This window comes from Podarcis filfolensis (assembly GCF_964270895.1).
Source record: "Podarcis filfolensis genome assembly, chromosome: 8".
Classification (NCBI taxonomy): Eukaryota; Metazoa; Chordata; class Lepidosauria; order Squamata; family Lacertidae; genus Podarcis; species Podarcis filfolensis.
The window spans coordinates 39465559-39491252 of record NC_139611.1 but is presented as its reverse complement, the minus strand read 5'-3'; the positions used below and the strand labels follow the sequence as shown (position 1 = coordinate 39491252).

General features: G+C 42.4%; 2 protein-coding genes across 13 annotated transcripts in view; one reads left to right on the top strand and one right to left on the bottom strand.

Annotated features, from left to right (window-relative positions):
- GSE1 (Gse1 coiled-coil protein) overlaps positions 1–15071 on the top strand; it is a 428548-nt gene extending 413477 nt beyond the window's left edge. For all 11 annotated transcript variants that reach the window (XM_083626201.1, XM_083626197.1, XM_083626194.1 and 8 more), the window contains 7 exons: positions 2112–2224; positions 3378–3648; positions 4985–5092; positions 7313–7687; positions 9141–9407; positions 10426–10529; positions 10664–15071. In XM_083626201.1, coding sequence (XP_083482327.1) covers positions 2112–2224; positions 3378–3648; positions 4985–5092; positions 7313–7687; positions 9141–9407; positions 10426–10529; positions 10664–10798 — 1373 coding nt within the window. In that variant the 3' untranslated portion in view covers positions 10799–15071. The remainder of the gene's footprint in view (positions 1–2111; positions 2225–3377; positions 3649–4984; positions 5093–7312; positions 7688–9140; positions 9408–10425; positions 10530–10663) is intronic.
- Positions 12453–23236, bottom strand: GINS2 (GINS complex subunit 2). Of its 2 annotated transcripts, none has more exons than XR_014551286.1 (5): positions 22916–23236; positions 20433–20547; positions 19475–19574; positions 17720–18406; positions 12453–17434 (listed from the first exon to the last, which is right to left on the bottom strand). XR_014551286.1 is itself a non-coding variant. In XM_083626387.1 (5 exons), exons 1-5 carry the CDS (start codon positions 23003–23005, stop codon positions 16892–16894), a joined length of 558 nt encoding a protein of 185 aa, XP_083482513.1. In that variant the 5' UTR covers positions 23006–23236; the 3' UTR covers positions 12453–16891. The 2 variants fall into 2 exon arrangements, 1 of the variants encoding a protein (XP_083482513.1); XM_083626387.1 differs by having other exon boundaries at positions 12453–17017; positions 18280–18406.
- Positions 23237–25694: the final 2458 nt, after the last annotated feature.

Sequence of the window (25694 nt, the reverse complement as noted above, 5' to 3'; positions counted from 1 at the left end):
GTGTGAAAAAGAAAAAGGTGTCCCTCCTTCAGATTCGATGCTTTTCCTTGTGCCAGGCTAGGGGCGGGGGGCATGGAGAGAAGCTCACAGCCAGTGTGTGCTTTGGTAGTAGGGACCCTGCTAGCCTCCAGGTGCCATCCTTTGTAGCCAGGTGTGGACTTGGTAGGGGCACTTTTTTTAAAAAAAACCAACACACTTTTATGTTGTTATTTTAAAAAGCAGCACAGCACTGCAAACTTTGGTTGCTCAAGGCTTTTTTAGTAGGCATACAGAAATTCCTAAAAGTGGATTCAGGAACACATTTTCCTCATTGTGCTGACTTTCCAGTTCCCATTTGGAGTTGGAGACATGTCCAAACAGTAGGTTCAGTCACTCCTTGTCTAACACCTTGCTGTAAGCATTGTGTCACTACTGCTTGATTATAAAAATGTAATACTTAGTATAATAGTAATATTTAAGTGGTTTTCTGCTAGAGATTAGTAGTATAATCTCTAGTAATCCAATCTAAATCCCACACCTGTCAGAATGCATCAAGAGATCCACTTCCATTTGGATCCTATTGTGTGGTGTCCGGAAAAAGCACCCTGTTCAAATTGTCCTCCTGACTGAGAAACCTGGAAGAGCAAATACTGAATACACCAGAATTTAGGAAGAGATCCACTGAAGCCGGATTAAAGTGTGCTGCTGCCTGAAGGATGAGTAAAAGGCTGTATCTGAGGCTGAGATATTCTACCCCTTGATTTGCATAAAGCTTCTCCAGTAGGCAAGTTGCCTCATTTGTCCCAAATTAAAAGCATGGCTTGAATTTGTAATGTCTAGAAGGAAGAGTGTAATGTTCAGGGAAAACCAGCCTTTTTGGGGTTTTATCAAAGCCCCGGTAGCTTGGATCACATATCAGAAATGGATTGACCCTCTAACATGGCAGGCTGCTTCCTTTCCCCCCATCCACTTTGCCTGCCTTGAGCACACTGTCCAAGTTGCACCATAAATCCTGCCTCCAGTTAATAAATGATGAACTGAGACTAATGAAGCAGCTTTAAATATTAATCTGGAATGTAAAACCAGAGTGGGATTAGCAAACAGGAAAAAAGCAAGGCACTTAGTTGGGAAAGGTGAGTTTGGCACACAGGGTCTGCAGTTTCCATTGTGTGATGTTACTGTTTTATACTTGTAGCTGCTCACATCCCTTTGGGCATAAGTCAGCTTGTTCTCTCTGCCTTCTAGATGCCTCCTTCTTCTTTGGCTGCCCCACTAACCTATGCCAGCTAGCATCATGGTTAGCTGCTGTGCCACTGGGAGCATGTGATGGTGGCATGCCAGAGCATTAACAGTGGCTGCTCCTGCAATACACAGATGCGCTCACTGCAAAGACTGGGAAGCATGAAGGACTGAATCTAGGAATCTGGCATGCAAGCCTGTTCAGTAGCGGGAAGAGTCCTGGCCTGATCATTAACACCCCACCATGTTCATCTGCCTAGCACCTCCTGGTTGCCACATGCACACAAGGCAACCAGGCTTCTCACTGTTAAGCAGGTGCTTCAGAGCACCAGGGCATTCACAGCCAACTGCCTCCTTTTACGGGCACAGCAGCCATACATCCAAGGGACCACAGCACAGTCATTGCATTGCACAAGCAGCTGGCTTCCACCTGCCTACCTTCTGAGCTTTTCATTTCCTTTTTTTCTGGTCAAATTTGATCTTGTTTTGGAGAACTGCGTTTTTTGCAGGAGGCAGAATACATACAAACCTCAGTAGGATTCTGTGCCTGTTTTCCCCAGACATGTATCTGTACAGGAGGCTGATATCTTTCCAGAATCAGAGGCCCAGAGAACATAGTCTGTTGCCCTTGCTATAACATTATCTGGCTCTGCCTGCACACTCAGAACAGTGATGACAATTCATTCAGCTGCTCCTGAGAACAACCTACTAGGATTCAAACAGCCCTCATGGTCGGGCCCAGTTTTTACTCTAAAGCATATTCCATTATAGACTAGATTGTGTCTCTTAGCCACAGAAAAACAAAAACAAAACAAGGTCGTGATGATGCTAGGTAAAAGATTTGCAGCTTCCTGCAACCTTCAAGTTGGCCTTCTCTGCTTTATTATGTACAGGTTACTACTATGATCTGGATGACTCTTACGATGAGAGCGATGAAGAGGAAGTGCGAGCCCACCTGCGATGTGTTGCAGAGCAACCCCCATTAAAGTTGGACACCTCCTCTGAGGTAAGCCCCACCTCTTACTTCACATAATACTATGGACAAATTCTGGTCCATAATGATTTGCAAGAGTTGACAAGTCTAGCTGCACCAGGTAAGATCACTTGCTAACCTAAAACCAAGAACTGAACTTTGCTAACATCACACTATTATCTGTCTTTTAGAGCAAATATGCTTCAGTTGAAAAGTGGGAGTCTGTGACGTTCCAAATATAAATGATTTGTTCAATATCTCAGGGCAAATTCCAATCAGTGCCACAGATCCCAAGTTCTTGCAAGTGGCACTTTCTCCCTACCCCCAGCTGTGTGTATTTTTCCAGGCTGAGGATTGAATGCTGATCTCAGCCTGGAAAAGTTCCTAGAGTTGAAGGAGGAAGTAAAAAAGAGTGACTCTCTTCCCACTTCCTCCTTCAACTCTATGGATGCTTCAGTCACTGCCTTCTGAGTCTCAACAGGGAAGAGCACAGAGTAAAGAGCCAGCAGGAGTAGGTAGGCTCAAATGCAGTTTATCACTTTTTTTTATTAAAGAGGTAGCTACTGCACACCCTTCCTACCCACCTTCCCTATAAATGGGCACTGGTATACTGTATTATCTCTTTTTAAAAATTCAAAGCACATTTTCACTTGCATGTTTTGGCAGAAAGAGGATTTTAAAAACAACAACAAATGGTTGTCTAGTGCTCTGTTTGTGTGAATGGGTGGGTGTTTTGTATGTGAGGGGGGAGAGAGAGAGAAGTGGCAGTAATGGACGTCTCAACTACCCTCACCCACTCTTATCACTCCACAAGGAATGCAGCCCTCAAGTTCAAAAAGTCTGCCCACCCATAAGTGAAGCACAAGCACATTCTACCTATTTTTTCCTTTTCCTTTTTCTTCTTCTTCTTTTGGCTGTCTGAATATTGTCAAGTATTTAGATAGGCCATTGATAACTTACCTTCTTTTCTATGCAGTTGGCATACTGTAAGGAATTAGGCAGCTAGGTGTTTCTCTTGAAAAGAGAATCCTTTACTGAGCAATGCAGACTTCCTGTGGTTTCTTTAAACAAAATGGTAGCACATACTTCACCTTAGAACTAATATCATGGAAACACCGGTTGATGTATACCTTTAAGCAAGAGAAACCATCTGAATGAGCATCCCTCCTTTGTTACGCTCTTCCAGAAACTGGAGTTCCTACAGCTTTTTGGACTGACCACCCAACAACAGAAGGAGGAGCTGCTGACTCAAAAGCGGAGGAAACGGCGGAGAATGTTGCGAGAGAGGAGCCCCTCGCCACCTAGCGTCCAGAATAAACGCCAGACGCCCTCTCCTCGTTTTGTGCTCTCAACACGTTACAGCCCTGATGAAATGAACAACAGCCCAAACTTTGAGGAGAAGAAGAGATTCCTTACCACCTTCAATTTAACCCACATCACTGCTGAGAAACGGAAAGGTGAGTATTGGTTTTTGGGAAGATGGGTAGAAGATCTTCCAGGGTGTGAGGGAAGTTTAAGTGGGTCTGGTAAGTTCAAAGGCCATACAGAGGAGCATTTCAGTTCTGTACCTCCTGGAATCTGTTGAACAAACTGCAGTCTGCAAGCCAGTGTGTCCAAGGAATGCACTTTTGTTTAAACTTGTATATGAGGGTCAAGCGTCATGTGAAATGACCTCTTGGAAATTGGACTGTAGGCCACTTGACTTCTCAAAGCCTCATCTTCCAGAAGCAACCCACATTACAACTAAAGGAAAACTGTGGATCTGGCCTTTGTCTAGTGCCAAAACCTGCTGCTGCCCTGCAGTTGTTACACGGCATTGTCTTAAGAAAGAAAGAACAGCCTGGTAGTATTGGTGTAGCATTGTGATGAACAGCATGGGCTAGGGACTACCAAGAAGTATCTTCAGATCTCAGCTTAACCTTAAACTCAATACTTTGGTGCTTAACAGCATATGGGCAGCTGGTACAAGTTTTTGAGTTCAAGGCCCTTAACAAATTACCGTATTTTTTGCACCGTAACACTCACTTTTTTCCTCCTAGAAAGTAAGGGGAAATGTCTGTGCATGTTATGGAGGGAATGCCTATGGATGGCATGCCTACGGATTTTCCTCCTCTAAAAACTAGGTGCGTGTTATAGAGCGAAAAATACGGTACCGTAGGTCCAGGCTATCTTAAGGACTGCCTGATCCCTTATATCCCTACCCAATCACTGAACTCTTGTGGGGTGTCTCTGTTAGTGTTCCCCCATGGCTCAGATGCATGGTTTGTAACTATTAGAAGCCATGCATTCACTTTTGTGGATCCAAGCCTGTGGAAATCCCTTCTAACTGAAATTAGACAGGCATCTTCCTTGCTGAAATGTCAGGCACATGACTTAGGCTTTCTTGGTCCAGCAGGCATTTTAAGGTAGTGTTTAGTTTTTGCAATGAATTTCTATTGTTTTATTTTCCGCGAAGGTTATTTTTATGTGCACCCCATAGAAATGCTAATGATTAAGTGGTTTATGTGTCTTAAATTAGAAAAAAATACAATAAAATACAGGTCTTTATAGCACAGTTGTGAGGATTAGTGATGATATGTGTGTGATGCCTTGGTAACTCTTAAAAAGTGCAGTATATATTCTGAGAAAGTATGTGGTGTTAGATTTTCTTATTAAGAGCCAAGAGCAAAAAACGAACAGGCTTTACTAACCAGGAGTGGAGAGAGCTGCTCTCTGGGACTGTGCATCAGTCCTGCCTCTTTCATTTTGCCTCTGAGCAAAAGCTAGTTTTGCTCACTGCTTCTCATTTTTCAGATACAGAGAAGCTGGTGGAGATGTTCCATGCCATGAAACAGAAAAGTGCCTCCACAGCAGTATCAGTGAAAACCTCCCCACGGGACAGTCCTAGTAGCGTCCAACCTGGTAAGTGGCTATAAATGGCAACTGTGTGACAGCAAGGGATTGATGCCTTCTTGGCTGGGGCTTCTTGAGGCTGAAAGATGTCCCAGTGGACTTGATTATCCTTGTCTGTGACTTTCTGCTAGGGTAAACCAGGCAGATTAAGTCCAGGGAGACGTTTTGAGTGCCCGATTACAGGAGTGTTGTTTGTCTGCCAAAACAGAACATGTGGTGTGCTTCCAAGAACTGGATCTGCAACACAAACCAGTACACATTTACTCAAAAGTAAGCCCCACTGATTTCAATGAGGCGTACTTCCAAGTATGTATAAAATGAGTTGCAGCTGCCGCCAGACTTTACAGAAACCTCAAAGGGAGGGGTGGGAGTGCCCCTTGTGTCTCATTATCTCCAACTGCTTCTTAAATAACCCAACAATAGGCACATGCCAGAAGCTGCAAGCTCAGGAGGGCTGGGTTGCATGTAACTTCCTACACTGCTCACACAGTTTTGGTGGGAGGTATTTGCATCTTTTTATTTTATTTTATTTTATTTAAAAGCATTTTTAAACCATTTAATATTTCAAAAATCTCTAAGGAGTGTAAGCTATTTACAGTGTAAAAATATCCATTAAAACAAAAATACAACTTAAAACTAATAAGAAAGTATAAAATGCCCATTTTGTCACTGCCCTATTATTTTGTGTAGGGTGCAGAGTGTCATTTCTACGTGAATGTACAGAGCTCTACAAGGGCAGGCAGTCTTTCTGGTAACCTGGTTGTTCAGGGCTTTACAGAGGTTGTGTGCCACCCCCACCCCACCCCGTCTCTGCCAAGCAGTAGGAAGATTCCAGGGAGTTGCAGGCACTCGCCTAGCATTGTGTTTCCATTGGGAAATCAAGGCACAAGAAGACTAGTGTCTTTAATAAATGTTTTATTTTACACATATTTACACCTAAAGCCTTCAGTGGAGGGGTTCTCTTACTGAGAGAAGTGAAGTTACAGGGAAATGGGCACAGGGCAGTGGCACCCTCCCTGTGAAATGCTCTCCCATCAGATGTAAAGGAGATAAATAACCATACAACTTATAAAAGACATCTGAAGGCTGGGAGGTTTTTAATGTTTGGTGTTTTATTATGTTTTTATGTGTGCCGAGGGTGGCTGGGGAATAAACAAAACTTATTAATAATAATTTATTACTATACCCAAAGAGCATCCCCCATGGCTCCTCTGATAGCTACAGCAAGCTTGGGTCCAAAGCAGCAGCCAGTCATGGCTCCCAGTCTGTTGATGCAACCTCCTCCAGCCAGTGCTTCATGGAGTTCTTCCCAACTTCCTTCTTCTTGTTGCCAGCACACCTTGCAAAACCAACGAAACAAAAAAACCCTCTCCTTCCATCTGCTCACCCACCCTTTCCCCAGACCTGTTTTCGTTTTTTTTACAGGACACATTTTTCCTGTGTGATGTCACACCTCCTGTAACCTCCCCCTCCCAACACTGTTATTTCTTTTGCTAACACACAGCTGCAGGTGGAGGGGCAAGGACAGCACCTGCATGGTCAATTGTTCTTTAATTGCCTGGCACTTAATTCTCCTTCTAATCGCATTCACTCTGTAATTTAAATCTAATGTCTGGCATCTTCCCTTCATACTTCAAAAAATCAGCTAAATTCTACCCCTTTATTCATTTCCAACATTCACTAACTCTAGCAGTTCTGAGTGCCCTTGCACCCCCAAACTCTGTTACCCCAGATCTGTAACAACATGTCAACCGCACATTAGCATGCTTCCTCAAATGAGGCAGCTTATTTGTGCACACAGATTTGCTTGCCTTGAGCAAAGTTGTTGTTTCCTCCCATGTTCAAAGAGACTTATAGCTACCTCAAGGTAAATTTTGCAGTATTCTTGCAGCAGAGCAACCAAGGGATAACATGTCAGCTGAGTACAAGTCCCAATTTGCACTTGACAATATGTCATCAAAGGCATTGTAAGAGGTCTTTGGAAGCGCCTGCTATTATTTTAGGAAAGAAACAAATACTCACCCATGTTATGCATCCCAACTGAAGCAGTGTTTCTGTTCTATTTCTTTATGCCAGAGAATTAACAGTAACTCCACAGAGTGCAAAATGGTAATTTGTTTTTCAGAACCCTTTTGTTCAGTCACGGAACTCTTGACAAAGGGAATTTATATCGAAGCAGCACTGTGGCTGCCCCGAGTGACTTTGTTTGTTTTTCTTTCTTTCCCAAAGAGCCACAAGTACAGCAAACTGCTGTGGATTCAGAGAAACCAGTCAGCATTGCTGCTGCTTCGCTGCCAGACTCTCAGAAGACAGCTGAGCCCAGCAGAATGGAACAGCTGCGACCGCATGAGTTTCCAAGGTCCAAGGAGCCGGCTCCTATCTCTGCAGAGAAGCCTAAGTTGAGCGATGGGCACATGGCCAAGAAAAGCCTGAGCATCCTTAACTATGTCCGAGGTTCTTTGCCGAAGGACATCCCTGTGCCGTTATCACACAGTATGAATGGGAAGAACAAGCCATGGGAGCCCTTTATAGCTGAGGAGTTTGCACATCAATTCCACGAGTCTGTGCTGCAGTCCACACAGAAAGCGTTGCAGAAACACAAAGGTAATGACAACTTGTAGGAGGCAAGTAGTGCCAACATCCTGCCAGAGATATGTGTGATTGAGTGATAAGGGAAATGCACAGGACTTTTGGCTTATGAGGGTCAGTTTTTGAGCCCAGTTTGGGATTGGTTTCCTTGCTGCTTGCATAATTCAAGTTTTGGATATGCAGATTTTACATGGATTCATTTTAGATGACTCTACACAACCCAGTTTCAATGTTTAGTAAAGCCATTGTGGGGATAGTTGCTTGAAGTATGATCAATGCATAGTGCATTCCAAATAGCGGGGGGAAAGTGATCATTATGGGGAATAGAATCACTGGAGTGCCTGGTATAGATTTCAACCCAATTCATACTTGGAACAAATGTTGTATGCCCACATAAAACTGTTTACAGACATTTAATATTTTCGGTATTATCATTTGCTTCTCTTGCTAGAATAGCCTGAATGTTTTTCAGTAGGCAGTAGTAAATATGATAACTTCATGAAATGCCCTGGAAATACAGCTCACATAGTGAAAAGCTCATTAATTTCAGTGGACAGAAGTGCAGAATATAAAGTTGTTACAGTGTGTTGGCAGCAGCTGTTAGTCAAAAGCGAAATAAAAAAAATTAAGGCAGCCAATAGGAGACACCAATTCAGCAGCTGAAGGTATGGGCCATAAATGTTTTCACTGACTAGGTCTGAGAGATAGTAAAATCCCCTGAAAACGTTTCTTGTACTGAATACAGAGCATTAATCTTGGTGACATACCTTTCCTCTGAGATAACATCTTGAGTAGAAATTGTTAAAATTGTTAATGTCCCTTTCAGCAGTCCTATTTTGAAACAGGTGGTGGGATATTTCTTGGGCACTTGATTTAAGCTTGGCCGTCTGAACTCTTAAATTCTTTTCTACGTCTGACTGCTCTGTGACCTTGACAAGTCTTTTGGTCCTTCCCCCTCCCCAGAATTCCTCAATGGTTTCCCTTTTTATTTCCTTTACACTTCCCCTGAGTGTGTGTGGACTCCCATCATTTGGGTCTTGCTTTTAATAGTTCCTTGTGGGTGATACTTGTAATTGTAGTTGGAACTTATTCTGCACAAATATTGGAGCAAGTTGCAAGGATGGGTTAATGTGATATGGAAGAGCTTGACGCAAAAGAGAATTTGCTTTCCCTAGCAGCATATGTGTCTAGGCTTCTTCATTTGCTTTAGCTTAACTTATCTTCCACTGTGGGTGCAGGTGCTTACAACCACCTGGATCTCATCCCAGAGCAACAGTGCATTTTCACTAAAGTATGGGTAATCCACACCCTTGATATGTAAGTGGGGAGGTGGGCAATATACTTCAACCATCTTACCTTGTATTGACATAAGTATTTTGAAGTTTGAGCGCAGCTGGTCTTAACACAGAAATTAGTCAAAAGGGACATGCAATGCAGATGTTTTACCTCTTGCAATGCTTCCTTCTAGGAAATGCAGTGGCACACTCCGCAGAGCAGAACCACAAAGTTGATGCCTCCATTCATTATAACATTCCGGAGTTGCAGACTTCAAGTTGGGTGTCTCTGCCACAGCAGAATGGCCAGAAAGACTCCCAGCATAAGGGTTTCATACCCCCAGAGCATGAAAAGGTCTCTGACTCAGAAGAGGAGGAGGAGGAAGAGGAAGAGGAGTATCCCAGACCCAAATGGCAGGGGATTGAAGCCATCTTTGAGGCTTACCAAGAACATATAGAAGGTAAGCTGTACTGATTCAGGAGGTCCCTTGCCTCAAGTTGTTTCCCAGTGATGCAAAAGGAAAAAAGTTGGAGCAGGTTATTGCTGTTTACTTTACTCCAATCTTAGCTATTCCTGTGTGAACATATGCTTATGTGTTCTTTGTCAAGATCAGAAGAGTATTTTGTCCTGGTAAGAAACAGCCTATGCTTTGTGGACACAAAGTTGCCTAGGATCAGTTTTTCCTTTTCTGTTAAGAGATTTATTGTACAGTCAAACCCCGGTTGTCGAATGTAATCCGTTCCGGAAGCCCGTTCGGTTTCAGAAATGTTCAACAACCGAGGCGCAGCTTCTGATTGGTTGCAGGAGCTTCCTGCACTCAAATGGAAGTCACATTGGACATTTGGCTTCCGAAAAATGTTTGAAAACTGGAGCATTTACTTCCAGGTTTTCGGCGTTTGGGAGCCAAAACGTTCGACTGTACTATTTTAAGTTCCTCAGTGCCCTTCATTTCTTGAGAAGCATCTATCATAGTTTAAGACAGGGCAAATTTCAAGATACTTTACAATACTGAGTTTTTAAGGTTAATACAGACTACAGATGCTCTTCACTTCACTTTCACTGGTCTGATTGCATAGTGTAAGCATGCAAGCTCCCAAGAGAGACAGCCACTGCTTGACTTACCATGCTGTCCGAACGTGGGTTCGTGGTTGAGTTCTCTCCAGGCTAACCATGAGCTTTTTAAATCAAGGTTTGTCCTATTATTTACAGCTCATGGTTTTTCCAGGAGAGCTAAACTATGAGGTTTGGGTTCATTTGACTCAATAAGCCAAACCATGGGTTAGTATAGCAGCAGAACAACCAGGGCAGGGGAGGAACAAAGCAGCCACACTCTTCTCTCTAGGAGCCTGCATGCTCATGCATTTGCACTAAGCCATGGTCTGGCTTAGTGTGATATACAAACCAGGCCTCTTGCATGAGGTTTGTCAGGAACCAAGCCTGGTACTGAAAAGTGACAAATTGTCTAAATTTGATTGCAGAGCAAAATTTGGAACGACAAGTGCTGCAAACCCAGTGCAGACGCTTGGAGGCCCAGCACTACAATCTCAGTCTGACTGCAGAACAACTATCGCATGCTATGACGGTGAGTGTGGATTCAACACCAATTGCATCTCAGCTCTAATGTCATTTTTTCTGTTCTGTGCTTCAGGAACAAAATCCATTATTGCGGTTATACTAAATCATGTTACTTGAAATGTCTCTTCTCTTCCTGTGCAGGAACTAAGGAACCAGAAGCAGAAGATTGTCTCTGAAAGGGAACGACTTCAGGCCGAACTAGATCACTTGAGAAAGTGCCTTGCATTGCCTGCAATGCAGTGGTCTAGAAGTTACTTCAAGGGGTATCCCAGGTGACACTCCCTTGTACTAGGCCGAACATATAGTATAGAAATAATAATCTATTTTATTACCTGGAATATTTAATATTTTTCACTGGGAGGTTTGAAGCTTAAAAATAAAAGAGAATGTGCCATGCATGGAGCAATGGACTGTGGAATCCAGGAAAATCTAAACCCATCTCTTGAAAAGATGCAACTGAATCTTTTTAAGCCTGCGAGTAACTTGCTTAGAAGGACTCTAGTTTTGGTTAAATTTGAAAGGGTTATTTTCCTTCTGCTTCCTCTTCTGCCTTTTTAAAATACTGTTTTTAATCCAGAGATTCCACCAATGACACTAACATCCATCTCCCGTTGAAGGGGCCGGGATTATCTCCATACATATGCTCCTTTTTGTTGCCATATAAGTTCAATTGCTATACTTTGGAATCTGCCCATTTTATTTCTGAAATACAGTTTCTCAATCCAAGAGGAGACAAGGTACACATCAGTTTTTGTTAGAATGAACTGGATATTTTGGATACAGAAATAATTATCTGCAGAGTAGTAGGCCTAGCAGAAGAAAATGCAGCTTCCAAACTTGACTTCCCATGCATCTATCAGCTTTTTGCTGGAAATGCATTTCACTTGAAAAATAAAAGTGAATAAATAAACTGAAGGTACCTTTTTATTACTGGGGAGGGGAGGATGTACAGAACAGTGATATACATACAACACACACAGATTATGTACCCCAGTGGGTAGAATTTTCATACAAAGATTTTACAATTAAAGAGTGAAAAAGGTGCTTCAGCCTTGTACTGTGTATATATTTAAAAATGTTTTGTATGTTTTTATTACTTTAATTATTGTTATAAAAAGCTTGCCATTTTCAATATGTTTCCGCTTTTTTTTCTTTTTGGCAAAAAGATAGCTTGCTTTTAGTGTTTGTACTGCTGCTGGTCAGGACATGAAAAAAATATTGAAATGTTTTTTTAAAAGAATTTTAAGGAAAAAGCTTTCCACTGGGGCACGTGCTATCACTTAGGCATTTTGCGATGCATAGCACCAGTTTCTGGTACAGTGAATTCTCCTGCGCAACTGGAGTTTCTTTTCCCCATTTCCCCCATCCCTGCTACCCTTTTTTTCTTCAAGCACTTGGAATACTGAATGTCATATGATCTGTTGCTATTGAGAGAAGATCTTAGGGACTACACTATCAACGTTAGTGGACAATAATTGGCTTTGTTCCTTTAACCAACACCACTCAAAATCGTAGCACTAGCAGCATCAATTATGTGAGGCTTCCAAAGAAGGAAACATTATTCCAAAAACAGCAAACAGTTAATACAAAGGAAGAAAAATACTGTGATCTGTGCCTGAAGCTGTCTGTTTCCAACCTGCTTCATATACAGACCCAGTAGCACAGAAGCTACTTCTGGCACAGTGTGACCCTGTTTCACAAGAATGCATGTGTACATGAGACCACGAGGGTAGATTTCATGGGTCTTTCATACCTGACTGCCAGTGCAGTTTGCACAGCATTCAGTTGGCTTATCCACATGGTCATGTTATTCACATGCCATGCACTCCTGCAGGAGGGTCACATACACTAAAAATAGGTCCCAGGCTCCTAGGTCCAATGTGTTGGGGCCCCTCAGCCTTGTACTAAACCCAGGTAAGAGAGATTTAAAAAGAAAAAAGTTTTACCCAAGTCATGTCTTATTTGGCCCATGTAGCTCCTGCCAAAATTTAGGAATCCTCTGACTGGTTATCAAGAGCTAGTTTGGATTAATGTTTTCTTTCCATATTTAAGTATTAAACAACATTTTCATACACAGTCCTAGCAGGTGGTTTTGCTATCCTTCCTTATAATCCATGCATTTAAATTTTAAATTGGCAGCACTAGAAATTAAAGGCAAGGTGGATAAGCCAGACATCCATTCACCAACTGATCTGGTCTGCAACCATGCTCTAAAAAAGCTCAAAGCTTTGATTTTTATAGCCTTGCCTGACAAAGCAGGTTCTCCCTTTGCTTTGTTTATCAGTCTGGCAACACCAGTCTTTTGTGATGTATGGAAGCACTGTTAGATTAATCTACGTCCCTTTAAGGGAAGCCTAGAATCAATATTATAAAGGATCAGCCACATGATTTTATGTGCACTGATCTTTCACACTTGAGGGGATTATATACATAAGCAAGGCCCAGCCCTCCCAAGTTTAAAATTGTTTCCCCCTTTGCCTTAACTATTCAAGGCCTCACCAACCAATATTTGCAGAATGTGTGGCAAAAGCACAATATTTTGACCAAGAATATAATATAACCCGGGGATTTGTAGCACCTTTATAGTCAAGGTTCACTGAATTTTGTCAGCCTCTTTGCATTTTATAATTTTAGTAGCTGATGTGCAATGCTTTTCGCTGTTGCTATTAAAAATTCTCTTTCCCCGAATAATGACAATGAAAGGCAAGCGGGTGTGCTCTTGTAGGACTCTACAGTGGCCAGATGCAAAGTAAAACAATGCTTCTATCCTTTTAAATAGCTGCTTAGAAGTAAATTCAGCTGGTGCAGTTTCCTCACCACTGTGTGACAAACCTACACCTGCCACAATTCCCTTTTCTATGCAACTCTTAAGAATACCAAAGCCCTGACCAGCCTCCAGAAGAAAGTTTATCTGTTATAACAAGAAAGAAACCTAGAGCAAATTTATGGACCTGTGTGACACAATGTCCTCTTCCTGAATGCAGAAAGAGATTTTTTTTTCACATTAGCAAGTGATCCTTCAAACAGCTAAAGCTGCCAGTTTCTGTAATAGTATTCTGAATATCCTTCCCTGATGTACTGAGACAATCGGCTCTATTGGAGCATGAAAGAAAAGAGCAGAAAAATGTAAAAGTCACTCATATTTCCCCCTCTGAATGATGTTAGGTCATTATCACCCATTTGCCTTCAAAGGAAAAAAAAATACCTGATTGTCGTTAATACTATTTCATTCCATAAAATAGGTTTTGCCAAAAAAGCAGAATACAAAATTATACCTTAAAAACTTATTTTAGTCACATCCCCTTAGGTCAGCTGAAAAGTATCAAAATAAGGGACCACAAGAAAACTCAGTTTGCAGTAGTTTCAGTGCTCATTCTGGCCATTCAGGTTACAATATATGACCAGAGTAAAGTATTTATGTGAAGTATTGACAGAAGGCAACAAGCTGGCATTGTCAGATAAACCTAAGGTGTGGTGGTAATGTAGAAAGTCATAGTTTAATTAGGAAGGTGTTACGGGAACAAAGATGGGATAAAACATTAATGGCTCTACTAATTTATTTCTGTCCAAATAATTATACATCCACTTTCAAGCTATCAAGGTTGAGTGTTAACTGAGGGTAATTTGGATGATATTTCCATACCATGTCTATCAAATTGTTGCAGTAGCAGTGTCTTTGAAGTCAGTGTAGATTACAGCTTTTATATCCTAGTGTTGGCAATGGACAGGGGCATTGAAAGGAAGCCATTGCACTCATTTTTCTAAATGTAATTGCACTATGTGTATCTTTTTCTTTCAACTGAGCAGAATGTAGGCTAGACTATATGGGAAGATGCTTGCACCACGCTGCTCCAGCTTTTACAAGCCCAACATGTGCTGTTTAAGGACACACATTAGAGCCAATTGGCTTGATTTCTATATATCTACATACAAGAGTAAATAATGAATGTGCACTTACTCAAACTCAGTTGAATTCAAATCCAGATTCAGTGGTACACAAGCTGCCAGATCAGTCACAATTTCCCATTTAGAACAAGCCTGCGTTGTCTGAAATACGTATGTCTTTCCCTCAAACAATGCAAAAAAGCATGAAGGCAGAGAGGTTAGGAGGTGCTAGTATGAAAACTACAGTATCCCATCTTGGAGCAACCCATCTTTCAAAACATTCTCTTCTACAATGATGGGAGTCAATTCCTTCTCCCACCTACCCCATCCGTCCCCAACTTTCTGGCCCACTGCTTAAATTCTCAAGACTACCCCATTTGCTCTCCGTTGCCCCCAGGGCCATGCTGACTGGTTGTTGTTATAAGAGGTGCAGAATTTCTCAAGCAACTAAACACAGAGCATGAAGGGAGAGCAGGAGGATAAAGCCCAGACTGGCTGGGGCAGTTTAGATGCTGTGAGACAAATTAAACCTGTTTTAAGTGTACTTGTTTGAATTTAATGTAATGTAATATATTTGTTGAATGTAGTAATTAGGTATTTATGAATATATTGCTGTAATTTCTGACAACATCCAAAAAATAAAATGTTCCTAAATCATGACAAAGGATTATTTTCCCAGCAGCCCCAGTGGTGGATGGAAACTACACCGACTGTGTATAAATTAAAATTTGAAGTGTTAACTATGCTTAAAGACACAGATCAAACCTTTCAACACAATCTGGCATTTTATACAGTATTCACTATGAAGGCATCATACTGCCATTGCCCCAACTATACACTAAGCTACTTGTTTATTCCCCACTTGGATGAGCAGGCAAGCTAGAAACTTGCAGGGGCTACAACATACACAGCCACCCTAGGACATGAATTCCAAAAGCTAGCACTAAGCTGAACTAGCTCACAAGTCAGCACTAAGTAATACTAGAGAGCACAAAATATGGCAGAAGATGCTATTGAAGGAACAGTTAGAAATCATGATTTTCCATGAAGTAAGTATGATTAATGGATTCCTCAAACAAGGCAAAGATTGTTACAGATTAAAGTAGTATGCATTTAAGATTGTTGAAGTGGTATGGTATATATTCTCCCATTACAAGCAACATCTAGCACCATCATCAATAATGTTACTTTGTCGCTACATAGTTTCTTCAGTGTTGGTGTGAATTTCCAACAAATTTAACCTCTCCTATATTTTTTATATTGCAAATGAAAAAATTAACAGGTTGAGCTTGCACTGGGACTCTGCATTATAAAAATATCAAGCATTTCAAAAAAATTTTTACAAACATTGCACTAAAAAGTACAAAATCACAATACTTTTTGAAGAACTACTTTAATGATCAAGTATCTTGCAGACAGCCAGCAGAGGTCAGTGTGTTGCTGCCTAAACAATGTACACTTTTAGTTAAGAATCTGCCTCATTGCCAAGTGTCAACATAACAGTATTTGGACTACACACTCCTCTTTATTATTTTCTTCCCTTCTGCCCCTACCAACAGCTATAAAGGTTACAAACCAAACAGGTAGGAGCACTCACTGTATGACTGAGGGACTGAGTCCTAATAGCCAATGAATACCTACATAATTAAAATGGGGTAGATTCTGACTAGCAAGTGACTGGCTTTAGGAAATTTAGAGCAAAGAATCTACAGTAGAGATAAAATGCAGGTACACAAAACAAATCGATTTACTCTGTGAAAAACAGAAACAAGGCACATGTTCTCGCTTTCCGCAGACACTACACAAAGCAGTTCACTTCAGTGGTTGCTGACAAAGCAACCAGAGAGGATCCTTTATCTCTTGAGGACAGTTGACAAATAGACTGCAGTAAGTGATATCACAGTGGAAGCACACAGTGCCCTGCTGGAAAGATGGGTTATCACTCCCCAGGCAGGCTCACAGGAGTGCTGTGCAGCCAGGTGTATAAAATAGTCTCACTCTGTCATCTTTCCCAGAGGCATCTGAAAATAAGGGCCCACTGAGGAAGTGGATCCTGTGGAGAAGGATCAATTCATTTTCTTCTAGTTTTAAGACTGAGAGTAAAGCAATCCAACAAAGTAGCAAGACAACTGCAGAGTTGCAGCCAATTCACCTTGGAATGACAGTCACACAGGAGCTGAGAGGACTGTTGCACAGGATCATCTGTTTGCTGAGGAGAGCTATTGTCAAAAAAGGCTGTGCACCCCAGTTGCTGAGGATAGATACAAACCCGTGTTGCTGGCAGATTGGATCAGCCTTAGTTTTCCAGTATTTGTCCACAAAAGGATATGTTATACTGAACCTTCCCCTGACATCGTCTTTGCCTTCAATACAATCTTATAGGAGTACTGGAGACCAATATTTTACAGAGGCAGCTGCCTAAAGCTCAGGAAAAACTGCTGAGAAGCAGAACGTCAGAATGTATTTCATGGAAGATTTTGATTGTCAAAAGTCCTGAGACTGGGAACTTTCTCCAGGCTGGAGATTTGTACGGAGCTTGTACATATGATCTAAAGCTTGAGTAAGGAAAGTCCCAGTAGTGTTGATCTCCATTAGAGTCAGATTATCCAGCTTATAAGAGAGAAGGAACAAATGTTACAAAACAATAAGCACAAGATTTGTAAAAAAAAAAATTACAGTTATGTGGTCACGTAAGGAATAACAGAATCTGGTTGTACCCCTCAATAGTTTCAGTAAGCATGTTTCTAGTTCACACAATTGCAAGGCCAGGGCTTAGTGACATTTATGCATAATCTTCCAAAAACATGTAAGATTAGATTGTGTTTTTATTGACTAGGGCAAGAGATCCCCTAGTTTCATTTACCGCAAGGATGGTAAACCTGTGACCCTTTAATTGTTGGACTCTCAGCTCCCATCATCCATGAAAATTGACACATTGCCTGGGGCTGATGGGAGGTAGAGTCCAGCAACAACTAGAGGGCCACAGGTTCCCCATCCCTGATTTATACATTTATTTCCTCCTAAATTCTCAGTCTTGAAAATTGTCTCCAAATACTTCAAACAGGACTACAGCAAAGATAGCCTACTAATCCAGTCCAGTTGTTGTGTTCCATGTAGAATTTCTGCTCAGAGAATTTGAGAGAAGGGGGTAGTAATGGGACACCAGCCACATGAAAAAATCCTGCAGTGCAGTCTTCCCCAACCTGGCTCCCTTGAGTTGTTTTAGACTACAGCTACCATCAGACCTAGCCAGCCTGACAAACAAACAAACAAACAAACAAACAGGGATGTGGTAAGAGTTGTAGTTAAAACCTCAGGGTTGGGAAAGGCTGCTGTAGTATCTGAACTGTTTCACATACATACATGATATTTATACAGTATATGTCCCAACATCCTGATACAGAACCAAACTAGAAAATAGGGTGGTTTCGCATAATACAGATTAAGGGAGCACATCTACAAATGTGCACAAGTATTTCAAGAATAGACTTGCTTCATGCATCTGAGCAGCAAGAAGATGCATTTGACTGGAGCTCTCTAGTGCTGTACATAATGGCAAGATCAATGCATATCATCATTCAATAAGTAAGATTCAGTGCACAGTTGATTCATAACATTCAAAGCAAAATTGCAAACATTCATGCAAAAGACTATACAATGCTTGCAAGTATAAATCAGTGTCAGAAGAGCAGCAATCAAAAAACACAAAAAAACAGACCTGCTGCCGCCACTTCTTGCTAACTAGGAAACCATTGCCACTTTCACTATCAACTTTAGATGACTCCCACAACACACTGCTTGAACATGCACTACTCATATATTTTCATGTACTACACTACAAAACTTAGCAACTCATCACAGATTCCTCTTACCCTGGCATGAGCTTCCTGCTGTCTAACAAAGCTATCAGCAGACAACCGGAGTTTTGCAATTCGAGTATCCCAGATATCCTTAACCAATGTTCGGATCTCATCTGCCTTTGGAATATTGTCCACAGCACTAATGGAGAAGGGAAAGTTATCAGAATGGGTGAAGAACTGTACTTCAGTGGTAGAGCATCTGCTCTGAATGCAAATGGTCCCAGATTCAATCCCTGGCACCTCTAGATATTTTATAAATATTTCAAAACTACCTTCCACTGTACCATCACAACATATTAAAACAGCACTACATATTCTAAAGCTAATTAAAACATATATATTGTCCACTAGCAGCTTAAGAGACCAACTAAGTTTGTTCTGGGTATAAGCTTTCGTGTGCATGCACACTTCTTCAGATACCTGTGTGTGCATGCACACAAAAGTTTATACCCAGAACAAACTTAGTTGGTCTCTAAGGTGCTACTGGACAATTTTTTTTATTTTTTTATATATTTTGACTGTGTCAGACCAACACTGCTACCTGCCTGAATCTAAAATATTAATGTGAAATAGGCAAGATAAGAAAGCCACTGCCAATCGGTGCAGAAAATACTGAGCTAAATGGACCAGTGGCCTGACTCTTTAAAAGGTAAGCTTTCTACATTCCTAGAATAGGCTACAAAAGAACAATTGTCACTTTGTATGCTCATTTCATAAATTGCTGGACATAAGCAATATTCATCAACTTCTAAAGCAGTTGTTATTTTCCCCATATCTGAAGCTACAAAACACTGGATGAGCTGAATTCTACATTATTGCAAATGAGAATATTGAACTCTGTGTCAACCTAGTTTTGAAGCTAAAGGTTGCAGAAGAGAGATATACTGCCATTACAACAAAAGTTAAGCACCATACTAATAGATGCAAACATCTGCATTTGATAAGCACTCTGGACAATGTTCATTTAATGTTCCCTTCTGGCTGTCATTCTCTCATATATAAAATTCATCATCATCTAGATGAAATCTAATGTGACCCTAAATGGTTTGTTCACTAAATGGTTTGTTCATATTAGAACTGTCAACTAGAAATCTTGCCAGTGAGGATTCCTTGGAATGATTTGGCTTTTAACTGTAAGCTACCCTGAGCTAGGCAAATACATTGGAATATCAGGATACATTTTCTAAATCAATCAAAAAACACTCACTAGTTCAGCAACAACTTTGTTAATTCCATGTAGAATGGGCTAGGCATTGGAGTGAAAGTATCTTCCTTGCGCTCCTGATCCCGAATTTGCTCCAGTTTTTCTAGAAAGTGATCAAAAAGAGATATGGTATACAAAGAACTAGATGCTGTAATTTCCTGCTTCCAGCAGAAATAAATCTTGCAGGAACAACCACTTCATCAATACACTGCATAAAGAGGAGACAGCATTCCCATGGAGGAGCTTCAGCAATGAAAAGTTATTAACAGGAATCTGTTAATCTAGCTAGCATGCTGTCATGTTCGTTAACAGTACTACTAGGGCTCCTAAAGAAATCTGCACCTCTATTGTGAAGACATTCTCCATCAAGACTCAAAAAGCCTGGTGTGATAATAGCACAAGTTGGCAAGTTAGGTAGAGTTGTGCTTAACATGAATGAGCAATCATCTCACTACTATAGACCTTTGTGAACAAACAATGATTTGCCATGAAAACACATATTTGAAATCAAAGTTAAAGCACACTAATATAATCATAATTCTTGATGTCTTAGAATTCACTTGTTAAACTTATTTTTTTATATTGTTGTAAACAGTTGATATATTTTTGATACAACAGTGTAAGTGTGTAATATATATATGTGTGTGTGTGCGCGCGCACACGCCTATATCACATATTGCTGAAAATAGTATAGCTTTCTATTTTTGAAAAAAGTATGTTATTTTTAAAACATTAATAAGAAGTTAAGAACTTTAGAAACTGTAACGTTCAATCAGAATTTTTAAAACGTATGCTGAGATGCTGTGATAAATGTGGATGGATAGCCAGGTAAACAAATTTTAAAAGCAATTAAAGATATTGAGCAATTGAGAAACAATAACTTCAACTCAAGCAGCAAAAATCCAACTCCTATGAGAAGCCACTCACAGTTAATAACTTACTTGCAGGTGATAGTTCTTACCTACATCCATCCATTCTGGAGGTATAAGTCGACACTTCTGTCTTTGCTTTAGGTTGATAGCCAGCCAGAGAGGCACATCCACAGGCAGCCCAGGATTAAAGGGACCCAAATCCCCCTAAGTGAGACATTCACAATGAGGTGCATAAGAAGCTGCCTTGTATAACTGTATGTAGCTCAAGGACTTGGCACTGCATGGGAGAAACTATCCACTTTTTCATACATGAGTTTTTGCCAGCCCTGCCTAGAGATGCTTAGGAATAACACCTCAAACCTTTTGAATACAAGAAGAGAAGAAGAGTTTGGATTTGATATCCCGCTTTATCACTACCCTAAGGGGACGCGGGTGGCGCTGTGGGTTAAACCACTGAGCCTAGGACTTGCCGATCGGAAGGTCGGCGGTTCGAATCCCTGCGACGGGGTGAGCTCCCGTTGCTCGGTCCTTCCTCCTGCCAACCTAGCAGTTCGAAAGCACGTCAAAGTGCAAGTAGATAAATAGGTACTGCTCCGGCAGTTTACGTGCGCTGCTCTGGTTCGCCAGAAGCAGCTTAGTCATGCTGGCCACATGACCCGGAAGCTGTACGCCGGCTCCCTCGGCCAGTAAAGCGAGATGAGCGCTGCAACCCCAGAGTCGGTCACGACTGGACCTAATGGTCAGGGGTCCCTTTACCTTTTACCTTTAAGGAGTCTCAAAGCGGCTAACATTCTCCTTTCCCTTCCTCCCCCACAACAAACACTCTGTGAGGTGAGTGGGGCTGAGAGACTTCAGAGAAGTGTGACTGGCCGAAGGTCACTCAGCAGCTGCATGTGGAGGAGTGGAGACGCGAACCCGGTTCCCCAGATTGCAAGACTACCGCTCTTAACCACTACACCACACCATACAAAGCATGTATACCACCACAAGGAAAAGTCATAAGTTCTTTTTTTTTTTTTGGCAATTCTGATCTCTTTAACTGCTTGTTAAGCTTCATTTCTGGGGAGAAGTGACTAAGCTGAATTTTCAGGGAATAATTCAAAGCTATATTATAATTAAGCTGGTCAATGGTCCATATAGCACAGCACTGTCTACTGGAGTAGCCAATGTGTTTCAATTCAGATATAGCTATATTCTCAACGACCACAAATAGGTTATTCCCTCATTTCATCTGAGATGTTTATTCTTTAATATATTCAAAAGACATGACCATGTATGGAGGACTGCAGGAGAAACGGGAGTCAGGAAAAGTCATTATCAACCTGCTCCCTGTCTCCCCTCCAATACAATCAACTGTCTTGTGGGAAATATCCTGATGGTTTTGAAAATGTTGATATTGCTTGTTGTTTTTTAAAGTTGTTTAATAAAGGATTTGTATCCTAAAATGTGGGATAACTGTATACACATTATTACCCTACTGCAGCAAAAAGAGAATATGTTTTGCAACACCCAAGTACAGTCATGGGGAAAAGAAAGTACACCCTCTTTGAATTCTGTGGTTTTAAATGTCAGGGCAAAATAACAATCATCTGTTTCTTAGCAGGTCTTAAAATAAGGTAAATAAAACCTCAGATGAACAACAAAACATATTACACCGTGTCATTATTTAACAAAAATAAAGTTAAAATGGAGAAGACGTGTGGAAAACTAGGTACACCCTTACTGCTTCCATAGGAATTAAGAGGCTAAGTCCAGCATACCACTCACTCTGCAGTGTTGCTGATGGTTTTGTGTTCGCGTTTACAATCTATTGGTGTTGTTATGCAGCATGATGTGGCTAGTGTATTGTTTAAAGCAGTATGTAACTTTGTATTGGGACTGCACGGTGAAAAGTAAACTATAAAGCTGTAACAGATTTATTAGTGCTGTAGCCAACGTTAAGTCATACACACAGTAGACCTGCTGAAATTAAGAAGGCAATAAATAGATGCAACTTGGATTCATTAATTTCAATGGGTCTACTCTGAGTAGCACTTCGTTGGCTACAACCCTGTCTTCCAAAGTGACGTAAGGCTCGCTTTTTATTGCTTAATATGATTTGAAAAAAGTTGACTCTTGCTCAATGACCATGTACTGATAATTTCAAATCCTTCATTTTTTAATCGTTTTGTTTCGACAAGGTGCTAGGAGTCGTGCGTTTTTTCATTGCATCTTCCCTCTTTTCAAGAGCTGCCTGCGTTATTCAAAGGCGAGGCATAAGCAGTAATATAAGTAACTACTATTGGGTGTGCTTTTCCCCTGCCATTTTTTTCGTTCGAGATACTTATTAGAGGAATATAGAGCACAACTACACCGTTAATAAAACATTACTATTAACCGCAAGCCCCCGCCCTCCACTCCATGATTTCGTCTTTTAAGCGCTGATCTCCCACTCCACGCCGGCCGCCCCACTTCTTTCTAATCCCCTTTGCTTCCATCCCATAATGTTCTCTTCCTCACACTTCGACCTCGGTCGGCATTTCATGACTACCCGCCTCCGACGTCCCGCCAGCTCCCTCCGCCGCGGACCCACCCCAATGAGGTAAATCCGGTCCATGCTGAAGTTGGGTATGATGGTGACCAGCTCCTGCTCGGCCAGGAACTCGGCCTCGGCGGGATCCATCGGAAGACGAAAAGAGGCGACCCGGCAGAAGCTAGGCCTCACACCGCCCCGGGAGCACCGTGAGGGGAGACGGCGGAAGAAGCAAAAAGCGCGCCGTCTGAGCGCTCGCGACCACGAGACGCTGAGGTGACTACGCCTCTCATTGGTTGAGGGGGGGGGAACAAGCCCCACCCACTAAGCCCTCTCCGTTATTATAGGTAAGTCTCTCTCGCGCGCAAAGTTTCCTCTCCCCGTCTGAGGTAGTAAAGCCTGCGATTGGCCAGAGAGCAAAAGCAAGGCCCCGCCTACCGCTTACTGTATGAAAAGTCTCTGCCTCTTTTTTCGCGCGCTCATCCGCGCCCTGAGTTAAAGGAGTCCCTCATTGGTTGGTGTGGGAAAATAAGCCCGCCCGCTACCCTCTCTTCGTCATTTGAAAGGTTCTCGCGCGCACAATCCTCCCTTCTTGCCCCCGGTAGTGGCGCATGTCATTCAGGCAACACAAGAGCGCCGCCCACCTACTCCCTACAATAGGAAAGTCTCCGACTTTCCTTTCCGCTGTCGTTCCCTGCCTGAGGTATCAGCCCTGGAACTGATTGGCTACCAAGAGCAAGCCCCGTTCACTTCCAGCTGCTGCTTCCTATGAAAAGTGCGGGATATTCCACCCCCTCACTCGCACGCCAGGGGGCTGGGGCGTTTAGTTGGTGCCTGTTATGTACTAAGCTTGGATCCTAGACTAGGCAGGTAGAATCTTAGAATGCAACAACCTGATTGGCCTGCAGGAGCAGCCCAATCAGGCTCCAGGAGGGAAGCGGAATCAGACGGGACTCGTGTAAATAATGTACAGTGGTACCTCGGGTTACATACGCTTCAGGTTACAGACGCTTCAGGTTACAGACTCCACTAACCCAGAAATATTACCTCGGGTTAAGAACTTTGCTTCAGGATGAGAACAGAAATCGTGCTCCAGCAGCGCGGCATTAGCTAAAGTGGTGCTTCAGGTTAAGAACAGACCTCTGGAACGAATTAAGTACGTAACCAGAGGTACCACTGTATATAAAGCCTGAGGTTTTGGGGGAAATTCATTCACTGTTTTATGAGCTGTAATAAAGAGCATGAAATCACTATGCGAAATGCATGAAATCACTATGGCGGCGAAAGTAGGATCCTGCTGAGCTGTCCGCTGTGTACTGCACTGCACCATGCATCCAGGCTACAGCTCTGGGACCCAAGGACCCAGAATGGCAACAGACAACAACTTCACGCTGTTCAACCCATCCTCAGGAGACTGGGGAGGATATGCCACCCGTTTCCAGTTCCTCCTGGAGGCAAAGGACATCACCAATGCAGCCAAGAAGAGGGCGACATTCTTCAGCGTCTGCGGAGAAGAAACGTTCGAGATCACCCGAGTCCTCCTCGCACCCGCAAATTTTGTGACTGTTCCCTACGACACAATAATGGAACGGCTGAAGGGGCACTTCTCGCCACTTCTCGCTACCTCGGTGGTAGCGTGTCGCAACGCCTTCTATGCAAAGCGGCAGGCCCCTGGAGAAACCATAGCTAGGTATGTGACCTCCCTCCGCCGGGCTGCCTGGCTCTGCAACTTCACAGAACTGGAGAACATGCTCCGCGACCGCCTTGAGGCGGACTGAGAACCTGCAGCGGTGCCTCTACAAGAAGGACCTGATGTTCCATGTCGCCCCAGAGGAGGCCCTGGCAATTGAAGCCGCCGAGAGGTCAGCTCAAGGATTCCAGTCAAACTCATCATCCCAACTGAGGGTCCACCGCAAGGACCTCACCGACAACTGAGAATCTGACCAGGAGGATGTGCACTGATGCAGCAGCACACACAAGCTGCACGCCCACCACAACAGCCTCGGCTGGAATAAGAGAACTGCGCAAGCTGCAGGGAGAGCCACAAGCGAAGGACTTGCCGTTTCCGCAACGCAGAATGCTGACAATGAAAAAAAGCGGGACACATTGCCCGGGCACCTATTGGCTGGAGGTTTTAGTTTGCTTTTCCCCACCCACCACACTATATTGGGGTTTTTCCAGTTTGTGGTCTCTGGCTCATGTCCTTGGTCCCTTCTTGTCTTACTGGCTTGTTTCACATCAACCAGGATCTGATAGCAAAGCATGATTTGATCCTTTAAAGCGGAGGCGGAACCTGTGGACTACAATTCCCATCATTCTTAACTATTGACTGGCTGGTAGGGCTGGGAATGTCTCTTGCCTGACTGTCTCTCCAACTTGCTGCTTTACTTCTGGATCACATCACTGCAGTGCAACTGAACTCCAAACTCTGGCTTCATCCTTCTAACCAGGAGCTGGATGAGGAAGTCTACCCATATGCAATCTCACACATAACCCCTTTCCTTTGTTTCTTTACTGGCCCATCATGGGCTATAGCCTCAACACAGGAAGCTATCCTGGCTTATATTTAGCACTTGCTTGGTCCAGGGGTTAGTAGGATCTCACATGCAACCTTCTTCCTCCCCTGCTCCCCAACTCATAACATTATGTTCTAGTTTCACATTGCAGGACAAGGTTGGTAACCATTGGACAAAGCATATTCCATGGGAGCTTCTTCATTTTTTGTTTCTTGCGATATTTGCTGGAAAATATGATTAATCTCATCTGCATGCCATTGCTTTTTTTGCTTTATTTAAGATTTCTATTTGTTAAATAAAGCGTTTGAAAATCATTTCATTGA

Bases quoted from the DNA above. Each gene is read 5' to 3' on its own strand.
- GINS2 (XM_083626387.1), bottom strand. From the start codon at position 23,005: ATGGATCCCGCCGAGGCCGAGTTCCTGGCCGAGCAGGAGCTGGTCACC. The intron at 20,548-22,915 runs GTGGGTCCGCGG...TGTCTCACTTAG, and splicing joins ACCGGATTTACCTCATTGGG to GGGGATTTGGGTCCCTTTAA. The intron at 17,018-18,279 runs GTAAGAGGAATC...CTCTCTTATAAG, and splicing joins AGCAGGAAGCTCATGCCAGG to CTGGATAATCTGACTCTAAT.